This window comes from Agelaius tricolor, unplaced genomic scaffold (assembly GCF_023055355.1).
Source record: "Agelaius tricolor isolate 1412-34295 unplaced genomic scaffold, bAgeTri1.0.p SCAF_1, whole genome shotgun sequence".
Lineage (NCBI taxonomy): Eukaryota > Metazoa > Chordata > Aves > Passeriformes > Icteridae > Agelaius > Agelaius tricolor.
The window spans coordinates 29,817,696-29,834,320 of record NW_027269261.1 but is presented as its reverse complement, the minus strand read 5'-3'; the positions used below and the strand labels follow the sequence as shown (position 1 = coordinate 29,834,320).

General features: G+C 40.5%; 1 protein-coding gene across 3 annotated transcripts in view; it reads left to right on the top strand.

The window, feature by feature from the left end:
* Nucleotides 1-16,625, top strand: part of DAAM2 (dishevelled associated activator of morphogenesis 2) — a 209,273-nt gene that overhangs the window by 162,249 nt on the left and 30,399 nt on the right. For 2 of the 3 annotated variants that reach the window (XM_071428219.1, XM_071428211.1), the window contains 3 exons: nucleotides 5,745-5,852; nucleotides 8,520-8,552; nucleotides 11,809-11,915. In XM_071428219.1, coding sequence (XP_071284320.1) covers nucleotides 5,745-5,852; nucleotides 8,520-8,552; nucleotides 11,809-11,915 — 248 coding nt within the window. The remainder of the gene's footprint in view (nucleotides 1-5,744; nucleotides 5,853-8,519; nucleotides 8,553-11,808; nucleotides 11,916-16,625) is intronic. The other variant, XM_071428227.1, reaches the window with a different exon arrangement.

Sequence of the window (16,625 nt, the reverse complement as noted above, 5' to 3'; positions counted from 1 at the left end):
GCTTATCCTGCCCTCTGGATAAGAGTGAAGGCAGCTGTGCTAATAAAATTGAGGACCTGGGTGGTGAGATGGCTAAAAGACAATATTTTGAGGATGGCAAAATAGTTGGGAAAAGGGGCATGAGAGAGGGTGGGGCCTTCATTTTGGAGTGTCTGCCAGTGTTAGTGTTTTGAACCTGGTATGGTCTCTGCAGAAGAGCAGAGGTTGTGGTGTCAATGCAGGTATCTCATGCTGTTACTTGGGTTGCACTTTGTTATGGAATTATTTAATTTCACTGACTGCTGGAAAAGTGAAATGGTGGTCATCTTCCTCATTTGGTCATCTTCCTCATTTATCTTAGATTTCCTGCTTTGGTATCTTTCTATTCACATGGATATGAATCTTCTGAGCACAAAGTCATTAGTAGGTTGGATGGGCTTTGTCATGCCTTTTGTTACCTTTGCGGCACTTCTGTGGTGTTCTCCTGAACTGAGCTGTCAGAGTAGCCAGACTGGAATGAGTGAGGACTCAAAACAAACACACTGTCTGGGAGCAGCACATTTTGAGTTTTTGAGCCTGGGAAACTGAGGCTTGGAAGTGTGCACAGTATTTTTGTGGTTTGTGGTAGGGTTTAACTTCCAATTCACAAGAATACAACTTTTCCCCACAAAAACGTTTTGAGGAACAATACATGAAACACAGCAAGGTGAGGGAACACAGCATTGGAAACAGCTGTACATAAAGTTAGGGCTGCAAGTAGGTATTCAAATATTCAGCTCTTAGTTATCTCTACATACTATTTAGATCACCTTTCTCCAAGCAATTAGTTCAGAGTCTCTCTCAGGAGATTTTTCAGGTAAGTGTGAAGGTGACTGAGGCAGCCCACAAGCGAGCAAACTCCTCTCTGTCCCTGCAGCCTGCCTCGAGGCAGTGAGGGAAAGCCAACAGAGGCCAACAGGAGTGTGGACAAGGCTGGCTGAGATGGATTTGTCTGCAATATACTTTCTCAGTAGTGGAATCAAGGCTGTTCTCCAGGGCAGTTCATGTGACACCTTTTTTTTTCCAATGCTGATTTTGTCTTTGGAAGAAAAGAACTGAGCTGCTGGGTATTGGGAGAAATATCAAATATAGTCAGGCTCTTAGCAGTTGACAATAACAGATTGTCCACAGTTCCCATGGGCACCACAAGAAAAAGTTTGACTGGAAGGGATCTATGCTTCTAACAAGGAAACTCCAACAGCCCACTAATTTCCATTGAGAATTAAGGACTTTGTGCTAGTTTTGATGTAAGCTAATGACCAGTGGCAAAGACATTTGCATGCCTGCATGGTCTGAGTTCTGATGAATCCCTTCCACACCACAGCTCCATTCATACAGCACTGTGGCATTGTTTGTGAGTTCCATTCATACAGCACTACAGTAGTGCTGGTGCCAAGGATCTCTGTTTTTTAAGAAAAAGATATTGCAATACAACCACTGTAATATCCTGGAAGGATTCCGTTCTTTGTTTCTGGGCAGCAATTCTCTCTCACTCTGAGTTTTACACAACACCAAAGGTCAGACACCAAACATTTATGGTTAATCCAAGCAATGGACTGGTTTCAAGAAAATTGGAAGTGTGGACTAATAGTTACCTATTTGATAAATATAAACATTGATTTGAAGCTCTGAGAATAAATCATGTCAGCCTTCAACTGCTCTGCTTCTTATCTCATGTCTGGAGAAGCAGCTTCCCATCAAGTGTCCTGGTAATGACTCTCATCAGTGATGTCAGAGAGCCTTTCTTTAGCCAGCCCTAAATACACCTGACTGAAATAGTTTCATAAGAAAGGTATTTTTTCTACATGCTATATAGGAGTTTTTTAAAAAGCCCAAAACACACACACATAAAAACAAATCAAAACCACCAAACCCAAATTTCCAAAACAGTCAGTCACATAAACAGAAAGTGTTCATTTTGACACTTAATTTTTTTAAAAAAATGTTTCTATAATGTTATCAATTATTCTGATTTCTGGAACTTTTTTCCTGAAAGCAGACTGAGGTTTATGACATAAAATGATGAAGGACTGCTGCTAGAGATTCAAAGTTAATGGAAAGAGTTTTCCAAAATTTCATTGTGAAGCTAGTCATAATAGCTGTGGTGGTGCCTAGGCCTACAATGAAATAAAATAGCTGATTAATAAACAGGCAAAAAATACAGCTTTTGCTTGAAGTGGATTTTTCTCACACTGAAGAAAGGATCTAATATTAAGAGAAAAGTTTGGAAAATGTGCTTTGTTTATATCACTTTTCAGATTCATAATGGAATTCTCAATTAAAACTTTAAGTTGCTTCCACTTTTCTGGTTAATATTCTACAAATATTAACCTACTAATAAGCAGGATTGCCTGTTCCAGTATCCACAGAGCACTCATCATTTCCGTGGTTTCTCTGAACCTGCAGGTCAAACAAAGGTACTGTAGGTTTTCACTCATGCTGTGAAGTTACTGAGGCATGATGGACTTTGGTGCCTTCCAGAATATCATTATTTATCTATCAGGGTAAATAAAATTATCCTTTAGGTGTAGCAGAGGACAGCTTGGTATGATTTGCAGTGCCATGAGACGCTGTTATTTTCTAATGTCATTAGGTCTCTCAGCAAACTGGGATTCACTATAAAGGTGGAATGATGCAACTGCTACAGCAAGTGAATTTTTAAATGCAACATACCAAAAACTCAGCTTGATGGAGCAAATGCCTTGTCAATACTTTTTCTCATAATAAGATGTTTCCTGACCTGGTACGTGTCACCATTCCATTAGAGGATGCTGGGAAGTACAGTTCACAGGGTTTGCTTCTCTAAATGGGCCAAAATTTTCCAAAGCACAGGAACCACAGATTGTGGAAGACTTGTAGAATGAATAAATGAATGAATAAACAAATAAATGACGATGGAGAGAAAAACATTATAGATAAAATGATTGCTTTTTTTTTAGGTTTTTTTTTTTTTTCCTTTCTAGGGGCAGAGAAGGAAAAAAAAAGAAAAGAAGGAATAAAGGATTTATTTTTAAATTGTTATTTAGGAGACCATAAATATTTTTATGGTGCTGAGGGAATCATTTATCATCGCAACCACATTATGCAAGTCTGTTTCTCTTAAAATACTCTGTCTTCTCTGGCTGATGACAAGAAACTATCAGCCAGTTAATCCATAACTGTGTAAACTGTGTATGAGGAGTTCAGTCCAGGAAGTTATCTGGCAGCAACATGAAAATTTTCAAGGATGGAGCTTATAGTAGAAATAGAAGGGACAGGCCCATTGCAAGTGTTAAATTGTTTATACCTCTGCCTGCCTTGATTTTTCTTTGACTGCATTAGCCATAAAATTGGATTGCTTTGGTCAAAGTTCTGCTTGGGCACACCATTGCAATGGGTGCTGCTTTGGAATTTCTCTTTCTGCTACAAGTAGCATACAAACCATCCTGAACAGAACCAGATTCAACCAAGCTCTTAAAATGAATCTGAATTGAAGTTGAAATTATTTTCATTGGGTTGTTTTCCTGGGAAAGCAGGGGGAGAACTACTCTCTGCAGTCCTATTCTGAGTCCCAGAACTTCCTGTTTTGGCCCCTTTGCAGTTCATTCAGACTAGACTGTTCTGTAGGACATTTTCACTGTTCTTGCCATTAGTGAGGAAACCTCACTCCCGTGAGGTTTTTGCAGCTGGACAGGTAGATGGGCAGGACTCATGAGTAGCCGTCTTGAGTCACATCCAGCCTCTGCCAAACACAGCATACAGGTTTTTGGCATCCTCAGGGCTCTATCCCAGTGATGACTCCAAGGACTCCTGTCAAGAAATATCCTACCATTTCAGTGGTTGATTGGACAGTCTGAAACAGTGAGGCTCTCAGAGAACTGCTCTGCTGTTCAAATACATCCCTCAGGATTTATAATTCATGGTTTACAAAGCCAGCCTGGAAATTGAATGAGAATGATCACCCTGCCTGGATGCTTCTGGCTAAGATTGGCAGTGGAGTTCAGGGCTAGGATAAAAAGAAAATTAATTTTGTCTCCTATTGCTTTGGCTGAGATGAGCCTCTCAGACTTGTTTGCCGTGTTACAGTCACATGTTCTTCCTGCTATGGAAAGAAGAGCCATGCTGATTGCAAGGGGTGATACAATGACAGTGGTGAGCCTGCTCAGGGATGGGTGCTGCTCCCATCTAGGATTTGCCCTCACAGTGAATAGCACTGCAGACACCCCTCCTTACCCTCAGGCACTCACAGGCTGCCTCTGGAGAAAGGGTGTTGGTTTTCCTCCACAGTGTCTGCCCTGACAGGAATTTCCTCCAGAACACTTCACACTTTTATTTCCCCCTCATTTTATCCTCCTCAGTTTTTTTTTCTTGCTCCTTGAGCCTTGTGGCTTAGCACATTTCCCTCATTCCTTTTGATGACTCCGAATGGGAAGTAGAGCCTGTTCCTAATTAGTTCTGATAATGAAGTGCTAACACACTTTGCTGTGTAGGTAAACGTCAGATTCTTCAGAGCTGGAACCTGTGTGAGGGTTTCATTGCTATTGCTTGTGGTCCCTGGCTTTCTCTGCATCACTGTTCAGCTGGCTCTTTATCTCCTGAGATTTGCTTTGGTCTTTTTTTACAAGCATTTTTGTCCACTTCTTTTTTCTTTTAATCGGCATTTTCATTATTTTTGCAGTTAATAAAGTACAATAAATATACACATAGTAAACTAAACGAACTAATAGTGGTGTCAGTGGTGTAACGAGCACCCAAAGCTTGTCCCACACAAATGCACCTTAAGAGTCAGTAGGAAGGAGAAGGTAGTTTGACCTTTGTGTCCTTTGCCACAAAGGATATCTGTCCTGAGAATGTCAGCAGGACACCCAAGACCTTCACATAGTTTAGGATGATTGCCAATTAGCTAATTTGTGTACTCGAGGAGCCTGTTTGTTCTGGGTTTGATGGACAGCAATAAGGAGTAGAAGTCTGTGCCTGTCTCCCTCCATGCTAATTATCTGCCAAACAGCTAGGAGTCCTGGCATTCAGGGTAATGTATCATCATGAGGGTTGTGAACATTTCCAGTTACTGGGAATGATGCTGTTTCAGGGATCTGGGTATAGTTTGTGTCTATCTGGCTTGACAAAGACCTCATGTAGACAAGGCAGTTCATGTAATAGGAAACAATTAGACTTCAAAGACTGAAAAGCTTAAAAGTAAAATAAAATAATAATTTAAACTACTTTCACAGGCAGACATAATGAAAGCCACCCACCCTTTAGGCTTTACAAAAGAACCTGGAAAAATTTGCAGCAGGGAAGATGTGTCTGGGGTTTGTCATGCATCAGTGCTTTTCCTAAGTTTTTTCATCCTAATGGTAACACTCCTTTCAGCATGACACAATTGTTGTGTTAGACAGATGGCCACTCTTGAAAGGAAATATGCTGTGGGATCATGGATAATGCTTGAGATGTGGTCTGCTAGTCTTGGAATGTGCCTTTTCATTAGAGTCTTGCTATGATGAAAACTACAAAATAGTATTTTAAAAACAAACAAACAAAAAAAAAAAACCCAAACCAAAACCCCAAAAGGAAATACTGTTTTTTCTCCTCTGACTCTTGAAACAAAGTGTGGCCTCTAAAATGACAGCAGCAGTAGATAGCAATGTGACCAGTGAGTAGAAAAGAAAATGATTTATCCAAATGGGATTGGATGGTCCTAGCTAAATATTTTTGCTAACTAGTTAAAATATGTTCTTTCCTTTTAGGAGAGGATCCATGGCACAATCTGGAATGAGATTGATGATTTAAAGGCATTCAAGGTGCTGGATCTAGAAGATTTTGAAAAGATGTTCTCCGCATATCAGAGGCACCAGGTAGGAGTGAACTCTTCCATAACTTTTCTGTCCTGAATTTCTGGAGGAGAAATGAATACACAACAGTGGTCTGAGCCCTTGGCCACCTGCAGTCAGCCTGCATCACTTGATGCTCTGCCACTGTTCAGAAAATCTGCAGACCAAAAGAAGTTGGGAGGGCCACACGGGGCATGGTCTAAACTTCTGGTATGGATATACTTCATACTCATGGGCAGCTCTCAGCACCTACCAACAGGTAATGCTCTAGTTAATGTCACTGGCCACTGACTTCCAAAAGCTGTGGAGCTTTACATTTATATTTGCATGTCAAACTTCCCATTTCTCCCATTCATCCAGAGACAAAAGGCTGTACTTCCCTGAGTACTGAGCAAGGTGACTGTAGTAGCTGTCTTTCATTTTGTCTGTTTTTTCTTAAACAGCCAGCTGCCTGAAGTGGTTAGGTGACAGAAATGGTCTGAATTACAGATTATAGAACAAACAGCATACTTTAAAAGTGGCCATTTATTAGAATGTCTTTTTTCCCTCCTCTTTTTCCTGGAAGGCAAGTCACTTTCAATCTATCTCCACTGAATGAGATTTAGCAGCAGATGAATTGTACTTTCACTCCTTGAACTCCCCCAGCTTTCCTTTGCTTTTGGACTATTTTCAGTTTTAGGAAAAGACACAGACCCAACTATCATAAACAACCTTTATGATTATTCCTTACAGTGATGATAACTACTTCATTAAGTGACTCAGTACCTTAAAATTAACAATCCAACCCCTTGTCTTCGGATTTTCCATCTTCTCCCTTCTCTCTTTTTATTTTCTTTCTAATCCAATAAACATAATGAATAACTCTTCTTATTTATGAGCTCACAGCCACATGGATAAGCTGTGAAGAATGTGATGTTAACTGTTGCATGATGAGATTTCATTTCTCATTCTGTTTCTGCAAATAGCTGATGCTGTTTCAGTGGGTCCCTTTCTCTTTCTGTAAATCACATTCCTTGAAAGAAGAACTTAGTTCCCAGAAGGGAAGAAAGGCACACAAAACTTCAGTGCTGTTAAGAGATTGGATTTAGACCCTGTCCCAAGAGCTTCTGTTCCAATGTTTCAGGTGCAAACCTTGCAGCTTCCTCACTACAAATGACCTTGCAAAGCCTTGCTTCCTTTTGTCCCCAAAAACCAAAGCCGAAGCTGTCGTGGTCTCAGTTAGAATCATAATATTTATCGCTATGTTACCAATCACAGGAAGGCAGCCTGAGCTATTCAGCCATAAACTAACCTGACCCTTACCCCTGCCTCCGTGGGTCTCTGAGCTGTACTCTTCCATCCTCATTAAACACACTTTATGACAGTGGCTCCAGACACTAGAGTAACACTTATGTAAGCTTCTTGTATTTTTGTGCAGTTAGACATCTTGCTGCCCTTACAGCTTTTGTTGAGGTTTTGACATTATTTGGTGGTGATTTTTTCTCTCCTTAAATATTTTGTTGTTGTTACTTTACATGATAGTTCTTCCTATTTCATCCATACTTGCTTCTATGTGAACTGGATTCCAATCAACAAGTCCTCATCAATTTTTTTTTTTTTTTTTTTAAGACCAGGCAACCAAAATTGCTTTTGAATTAAAAATTAATGAGAATTTTTTCAGTTCACATTTAGTCTTTTTTCCTTTTACTTTCGGAAATGTTCCATTCTGATCAAGTATGTATTTACTCTGGGTTTGTGACTTTTAAACTTCATCCAAATGTCTGTCTGTAAAGAAAAATGTCAATGCAAGCCCTGCTCTTTTGCATCTGAAATGTTGAATGAGTAGAGATAAAGACATTTCTTTCTTTGCTGTTATTAACATGACCTTCATGTTTTTTCCAGTTTCATTTACATTAAACAGTTTTTCTATTTTCTAGTTTTGTTAGTGACAGAGGGTCTCTTCTCCTCTCTCAAGCCCAGTGTGTCCTTTTTGGTGGCTAAGAGGGAAAGCAAAACTGTCCAGTGTACAGAATGCTGGACCAAGTATTCTTACAAGGTCTTTTGACCAAGTATTCTTACAAGGTCTTTTGACCTTGCCCTAATCTTACTGTGTAATATTGACCTTTTGATTCAGTATAGCTGGTGTTTTCCTGGAATAATGAGTAAGTCATGAAATAGTTGGAGTCTGTCTTCCAGAAGTGCTGTACTGCCTCTTTGGAGGTTACTGAGTGCTTTCAAAATACTTGGCTACAAGTTGTTAAAGGGTATAATGTGCCATTGTAACAAGATCTTACTTGTTATGCTTGTTAATACCCACAAACTGTGCCTGTGCATCAGGAGAGGAGAACTGACCCTCAAGTTATAACCTTGGCAATTCTTTCAGTAAGGCTCTGGACTGGATTTGTAAAGGTATTTAAGCATTATCCTAGTTAATATTTAAAGACCTAAAAAATTTATGCTTTGGAGACCAAATTTATTATTTTCATAAAAGACCTAGGGCTCTTAGTTCTGTGACATCTGCTGATTTAAAATATGCAAAGAAATGCTGAAATACCTTTGAACCATCTGTGCCAGTATTACTTGCTAAGCATTATATGCTCTTAGAAAACAGTGTGTGTCTAAATTCAGCTGCCTTGTTAAACTTGGTACCTTTCTCTGTGCTAATTTTTGGCATGTTTCCTTCTTCGTTATTTGCGACTGCTGCCTGCATAGGACCTGCTAACTAACCCCTCCTCCTGTAAGCAGGTGAGTATCATTGTCTGCTTCCTGATCCTCTTGCCATGTGTGTGAAGGTGAATTCCTGGACCATGCCATTGTGGGGTCACAGCTCATGCTACTCTTTCATATGCCCTTGCACTCTGCTTTCTTAATGGGAAAGGTGGTACAGATAATTCTTTTAGCTATATTATTTCTGTGATAGGAGGTAGTTCTTGTTCTTTCACTTGCTTATATCTCACTGCTGGTGTCTGTAGTCCTTTTTTTTATGATCCTGAGGAAAAAAGACCAGGGACAAAGAAGAATGTCAGTGTGAACTCTTCCTTAACCAAAGTAATACTCTCTTGAGAGGAGAACAAAAGGGTCTCTCATGGAGTCTTTTCTCCCACTGTTCTATTTCTGTTCTGTCTGCTTTAGACAGTACTGAAGTCTTCAGATGCACTTACTAGCCACAGACTTTCTGATAAAGGAGATATTTCTTTGCATAGAAGTGGGCACTTTGGCAGAAGGATTTGTGCCATCTGAGGGGCAGAAGAGTTCCAAATGGACAGCTGAAACCCTCAGAAAATTCAGCAAAAGATTAAAATGGTGTTTAGATAGAGATATTAGGTCATGCACATGTCTTTAAACTGGCTACCTCTCAAGCAAAATTCTTGGCAACAATTTTGAGTGAGAGTGATGCTATCAGGAAAGGATTGATCAGATATGATCATATGATCTCAGGTGGTTTCAGAAGAAATTAGTTCTCACCATGAGTGCTCAGGTATTTGGGAAGTCTGGTCACAACTTTTGCCACATGGGGGTGGCTAACGTGGCAGCATATCAACACAAGTCAATATGGTAGACATAGTTCTCTGAAGTATTGATAATTGCCAGAAGCTAGGGTGCTGCCATGGTAGGAGTCCTCAGCTAGCCAAAATCAAATTGTATTTGAAGAAAGGCACCAATGTGATGAACACATTCCACATGTATAGTCGTTTCACCACTGAAATTTTAGTTGCGTTTTGAATTTGCAACTAAAATATCAAATCTGAAATATTCTTTGAAGCACATAACATAGTGTTATCCCAGATGAGAAGTCAGTAAAGGATGATGGCATAAAACTTAGTCATCTTGGCTGTTAGGTTGACACCAGCTCCAAGTGTTCTTGTGTTCAGGGCTTGGGCTCTCTTACAAAAGCTAGTTGCCACTGCCCCCTTACTTCTCTTCTTCTGTGTCTGAGAAAATATGGATAGTCCATATGCAATCTGTTTTCCTTGAATTAAGCTTGGAATCTGGCTTTGGTAAAACCTGAGGCTTCATCTGCTTTTGCTTACACATGACTCCAAGTAGCTATAAATACCTCTCTCCTCAATATGAGTTGAAGAGGATATATTTTTAGCTGAGTCTAGCCCTTATGACCAAGTAGTGGGTCATGTCTGAATAGTTCAAGTTATTCATCTGTGTTGAACTCTGTCAGCTGGGGAATTGGAAATGGCATGGACACTATTATATCCATTCCTGCTGCATGGCTCTAAAGAAAGCTGGCTAAACCCCTGCCTCACATACATAGCCAAAGGCTGAAACTTTCTTTCCCTTGGGATGGATGCTTGTCACTATCCAGGTGTCCTTGTCTGTAAATATTAGCTAGTGAGGAACAATGAAGCTTTTAAACCAAGAGCACAGAGCAGCAAGTAGCTTTCTTCCTTTCAACAGCTGCCCATGTCCATATTCCCCTGTCTTCCTCCTCACAAACTGAGAAAACTTAAGAAAACTTTGAAATCTCTACGTGCCAGATTATATTGGGGAAACTCCTCTTGTTGGTATTGTTAGATATTCTCTCAGAAATAATAAACTTACCCAATGCCAATTTTACCTCTTTTGAAAACACTGTTTGATTTATTGAGTAACATTGCAATTTTATTTCTGCCAAGTTAGATGCTTTAGGCATATCTAGAAGAATTTACTAAGTTCATGGCTTCAGCTGGTGCATTGTACCTGTTTAAAAATGTCACTTTTTATTGGTGGTGGCTCACTGCAACACTTTTGGATGTGGCTGCATGAGTCCTTTGTATATGCAGGAGCAACACAGATTTGTGGTAGCTGACTGTAACAATAACTGAAATGACAACTAGCAGTATGAACCTATGATTTACACTGAACACTCAAATGCTTGGGTATCAAAATCTCTTTAGAGTTTAGTCATGCTGATGTAAGTAAGCCTTGAGTTGCAGAACCTTGAGTCCTGAGAGCGAATTTTGGGAAGCACCCATTCTGTGTGCTTGCCATAATCTGACATGTTTCCCTGAGTTTCTGCTATTGGCCACTCCCAGGGTCAGGATGCTGGGATAGATGGACCTTTTGATCTGACTCAGCATGCTTGCTGTTACGTGCTAAAAAAGAAGTCGTGTTGCTTATTTGATGGGTGCATTCAAAGCTACATTATACTGGTAAATCTCAAAATCTCAAGGCCTGACAATATGGATATGTCATGAAAAGGCATTTTATAAATAGTTCCTGCAGCAGTTAGCTGAGAAAATAAAAACTTGATGGTCAGATCGAGTTTGCAAATATTTTATCTCTGTGTGCTACGACAAATGTTCTGGACTGGCTTTTCAAGTGTTTTTCAGGTGATGAATATGGCAATGGGGTTATACAGACAACTTTGCAAAAGGGTGATTTCTGTATTATTAAATGTATTAATTAGTTTTTTTTTTTTAAAGAGAAGATAGTTTAAATGTAGATTTTTACCATTTAGTAAGATATATTTAGTAAGATAAATGCCATCATGCCCTACTGTTTGCATCTCTCATATAATGTGGATTGGTCAGGTGCAGTGGCAGCCATAAGATATAACAGATGGGCTTTATTGCTTATGCTGCAGCCTTTCAAGAATGCTGTGTAACCCCTAGAGGAGGCATCTGCTGAAGGATATGCTGTGACACCAGTGATCTTCCTCAAAATGTGCCTGATTCTCCTATCACACCCATTTTTCACATTAACATAATGTAACTGATGGTAGAGTGAGTCCAATAGGTCAGAATCAGGGCCAGTATTTAGCATCAAAGATGTTATAGATGTTAATGAATGATATCTGTAACATCTTATAGATGTTAATGAATGATATCTGTTTGTCCAGTAACACAGGATCTACTCCCATGCTTTCTGCCTCCGTCTCCTTTTCTTATCATGTGGGTGGATATTTCTAGGTTGGGATGGGTTTGTTCATTACACTGAGTTATGTCTATCAGTCTTGAGTGAGAAACATAATACTGATTGTTTTCCCTCCCTTTTGAAATACATGCAGAAAGAGATGGGCTCAACAGAAGACCTCTACCTCTCCACACGAAAGGTGAAAGAGCTCTCTGTGATTGATGGCCGGAGGGCCCAGAATTGTGTCATTCTCCTTTCCAAGTAAGTGTGCTAAGCCTTAGCTCACAGGGTGTGCCATGATCAATGCAGAGGCAAGAGGGGATGAAATTAAACAAGTGGATGTGTTTCTTTTCCCAACTAGATCTGCTGTTTAATACCTGCAGAGCCTCAGATAAACCTCACTTACGGTGTCATAAAAGGACATTTCTCATACATGTTATCTCACTTAATAAAAATATCCATGCCCACATTTTGTAAGTCAAACAGGTGGGCATCAGCTTCTGTCAGAAGACTCATCATCAGAAAGTGATCAGTACTCATTGGTAGATGAAAGCAGCTCTTTGGCAGTGCTTGCACTTCACTCTAAGTAATGTGTCCCCCATGTTCTATTTCTGTCATTTGTCTCTGTTCTCTGTATTTCTTTTTAAATATTGCTCTGACCATCTCCCCGGAACAGAGCAGAACTGAATGTGATGTTCATTTTGGACTTGTGGTGAGAACAGTGGCAAACACTGGCATTCATATTCAAGACCTGAGGTGAGCTAAGTTGGTTAGAGCATGGTGCTAATAACATCAAGGCTGTGGTTTAAATCCCTGTGTGGGCCATTTACTAAAGAGTTGGACTCAATGATCTTTGTGGGTGCCTTCCAAATCAGAATATTCTGAAGAATTAAGTCTTCTATTTGTAAATTATGTTTTTGAAGCCAAGAGTTGCCTTTGTGTATTCCTGCAATGACTAATGCATTCAAATGCAGTGACATCAGGATCCTTTTTTTTCCCCATGCCTTTCTACCAACATGAGTGCTGGGTTTGAGGTCTGTCACTATCAGATTTGTCAGACACTGATCAAACTGAGAAAGTTGCCTTTCCTACCAGAGGAGGAACAGCAAGGCTGGAGACAAAACTGTGGCAGTACTGAGCAGCAAAAGTGTTTCATTGGGCAGTAGAAAATATGGGTTCATATGGATGTGATGCTTGTCTGTTCTAGCAAGCTGATAGTTAAAGCAAGACTGCAGCCAGACCACCAGGAATGGAGTGAGTTCTTTCCCTTGCTTAGTGAAACATGTGGAGGCTCTCATTATGCTACTTATGTGGCATTAGCCTGCATGTCAGCAGGACCCCCACCATCCAAACCTTCCCTGAGGAAAGGCTTACATTTCTCTCTCTGCAGAGGTTGCCAACACACGTCTTTGCTGGTGTTGGCAGCTGGCGGAGGCTGGGGCAGAGAGAGAGGCATAAGGGCACTAGGATTTTCATGCTGTTTGATGAACCTACTGAATTGTGTCTGGGGTTCAGATTAACTCTGTAAGCAGGTGGAGCATTTCCTGGAAGTGGTAACATGTGCTCAGTTGGCTGGGCTGAGGAGGATCCAGGAAGGTGGTCCATGACTTGGTATGGCACTAGATATTTATTTGTAAAAATCTTCTGTCTCCAAATCAAAAGCAATTTGGACAGCAGCAATGCATGTTTTTCAACATTCACCTCCTCTGGTGGGCAAGTCTGGGCAATCTTACCTGAGAAGAATCCTCTCCATACAGAAAGAGAGAGGGGACAGTTTCAGTGTTTTGTCTTTCTTATTGCTGCCTCCAGCAGCAAGGTTATTGAAGCATGAACCTTGCACTTCAAGATACATGGCATGTGTTCACTCCAGGTCTGCCATGAAATTAGTGGAACTTGAACTGCTAGTCTGGACTCAAACCAGAGGTGAAAGCTGTGTTTTGTGACTGTCAGCTTCTTCACTAGGAAATATCCTGCTCTTATTGTTAGCATGTCTAACATGGAGGAAAGAGATTTGGAGATTGTGGTGTCCCTATGGAGCCTGCAAGTTTGCACTGTGCTCTGTTAACTTTGCTGCTGTGGTATTGGAAACACCACTTGCCAGGGCTATCCCACTGGCTTAGATAATATAATGTTTGTAACAGATAGTGTTACACCCAGAATATCAGAAATATTTTTCAGGTTGGCCCAGGACTGGTATTCCTCCCCAAACCTCCCTTTTAAATGAAACCAGAAAAGCAAAAATCTTTGGGATCTGAAATAGCACCTTTACATTCTTGCCTCTTTTTTTGCAGTTTGCTGTTACATGGTTCTGATATTAAAGACAGGAATTGGAAGGAATGGCTGCAGACAATAGTTGAAAGGGCTTTATAACCCCTTTGCAGGTCTTTTCATACCCCATGTCTTCCTCCTTGAGGTTAGACCCTGAAGAGACACTCCCAGCCAAATTATCCCTGCTCTGCACTGCACTGCATTGCTGCCATGCACTTGCTGCTGCTGCAGCACAGCTCACCACAGGCATGGGGGTGTGCACACACATACAGTGAGAGAGGATTTAAAACTGGGGACAAACAAAAGGAGTTTCTGCAACCCAGAGCTGCAGCCCCAGATTTCAGGTTGCCACACTATCTGCCAACAGCTGTTTCCAATTGACTCTTACTGTGCATATATCCCTGTAGTTTATTCCCCCTTTGTTTACACTAAACCATCATGTCCTTTAAAGTAAAATAGCTGCATGGGTTGGGTTTTCTTTCCCTCCCCTACTCAAATGTTTTTGTTTTACTAACACTGTGTTAAAAGGGGTCAGGCAGAGCCCATATTTCATATGGTCCAACAAGCCAAAACATATCAAGAGTGAGAAATAGATGTCTCGCTTTCTTTTGCAGAGAGACTACCACATGGTAGGCTGAAAAGAGATGAAAATTGAATTGCTAGTTGATTTTTGCTGACATCTAACAAATTCATAAACCTTCCTCCCCAATCTCATCTTTACTTCCATAAAAAGATATCTCTTTCAACTACTCGATAGTAGCATCTTTCAGTTTTCCTGCAGAGAAAGGATTAAATTGTCCCTGTTTAATAGAGTCTGATGGATCTAAACCAAAGCTCTGTTCCATAGGCCATCTTCAAAGGCTTAAAAAGCATAAGATGAGTTTCTCTCACAGTATTTCTAGTAGGCCATAGTTAAATCAGGGCATGGAACCATCTGTTTGTAGTCAGTTCAGGTGGCCACCAGCTTCAAATTTAGCTTTCTTAATGGTGTTTCAAACATATAGTTACTTTTGTCACACTGGAAATCTGCTATCTCTCATGAATTTCCTGATGTCTTCAGTTTCCCTCAGGCTGGAGTTTTGTTGTCAGACTTGTGTGGTCTATAAGAGTCATCCCAGATCCCTATGTTTCCTTGCTTTCACCTGGCAGCTGGAAATTTCTCTGACCTCTCTCACCGCTATGGCTTCTCCCTGCCTCCATTACTTAAGTAATTGATAATATTTTTGCTGCTCTGTTTTTGTAGTGTCATTTCTTTAAATGGCCTTGAAGAACATGCCCAAGATATGTACTATTCACTGTCTTGCACTGTGAAATGCTCTGGAGAGACTGAGTTATTTGAGACATCTTGCTTGGAAGAAGGCTGAACATATACTTACGGAACTTAGTGCACATTGTTTTGCATGATTTCCAATGAAATAATTATGTCAGTGTTCTTCTGAATAATGTGATGAGTTTGTTATTTCTGTAGCTCAGTGAGTTGGCAGTAACCTTCCCAAGAGGCTGGAAACAGTAGGCATGCTAGCAAAATGTCATAACAGCAGTAGTAGCAGAAAGCAGAATGTGACTACACAAGAATAGTTTTAAATGTGAATGTGACATTAGACAGGTACTAGCAGGCAGGTTTATCAAATGTTTGTGGCTTTGTGAATCAGTAAGGGAGAAGAAAAAAGGCTTGGGCAGAATTTCCAATGAGAATACAAAAGAGATAAACCATTTTTTTACATCACTGTACCTCTTCAGTGCTTTTAAACTTTTTCATTTGAGACATGAAGGGGATGAACTATTCAGCCAATGTCACTCTGTGTACCAGCTTTGCACTGCCCCAGTCCCTGTGTGCCTTTCTGCCATGGGACAATTCAGTGTTCACCCTTGTTTTAAGGTAATTTTGAAGCACTATGATATTCTGGAGTACAGATCATATCTTGATACAGAAAGAGCTGATTGGACTCAGCATTCCTGTTCCTCAGTGTGCTGCATTGAAAAACACTGGGCAGTAACCAGTGCCTACTGGATTCCTGGAGAGATGTTTTGTTTTTAAATAAAGGTCCACAATAAATGGCTTTACCTGCTATGCTGAATCTATACTCCAAGGCAAACTGAACACATTAGTCAGTGCCATCTTGTCTGAGATCACAACCAGGAACTTGAAGGTAGGGTTGTGATAAAAGACAAACCCACTGCTTCATCAGTATCTCAGGGTAATTTGGGGATTCCCATATTTGGTCCTGCTTTACTCTTGGCTCAGAAAGATAGTCATCTCCAGATCCTTCTTGGAAGGTAACTGAGAGTAACTGAATGCAAAGTTGCTTGGTTACTCATGAGCTTTTGCTGAAGGAGAACAAGAAAAGAAAAGCCAGTTTCTTTCTGTACTTGCTAGAATACTTCCACTGAAAAGGCGCTGGTGGATTTTTTTTTCCCCAACGTGTTGATATAATGGTGTAAGATGTACCTGGTAAAATGTCCCAGCTGTTGTCCCACAAAAGAGAAAGCACTATTGTCTTCACTCATGAGATGAGTGGGCAGCTGGGATAAGGGGATGTGGGAAGAGTGGCTGCATCTTTCTGTCTTCTGGCTGAATGTGTAGTTAGACCAGCCTGCCTCCTGAATGCTGCTTCTGAGAGGAGGCCTTTACAGATTAGTGACAAACAGTATTCCCAAAATGTAGATATTGAAAAGCCTGCACTTTGGGAGCTGTACAGAGCC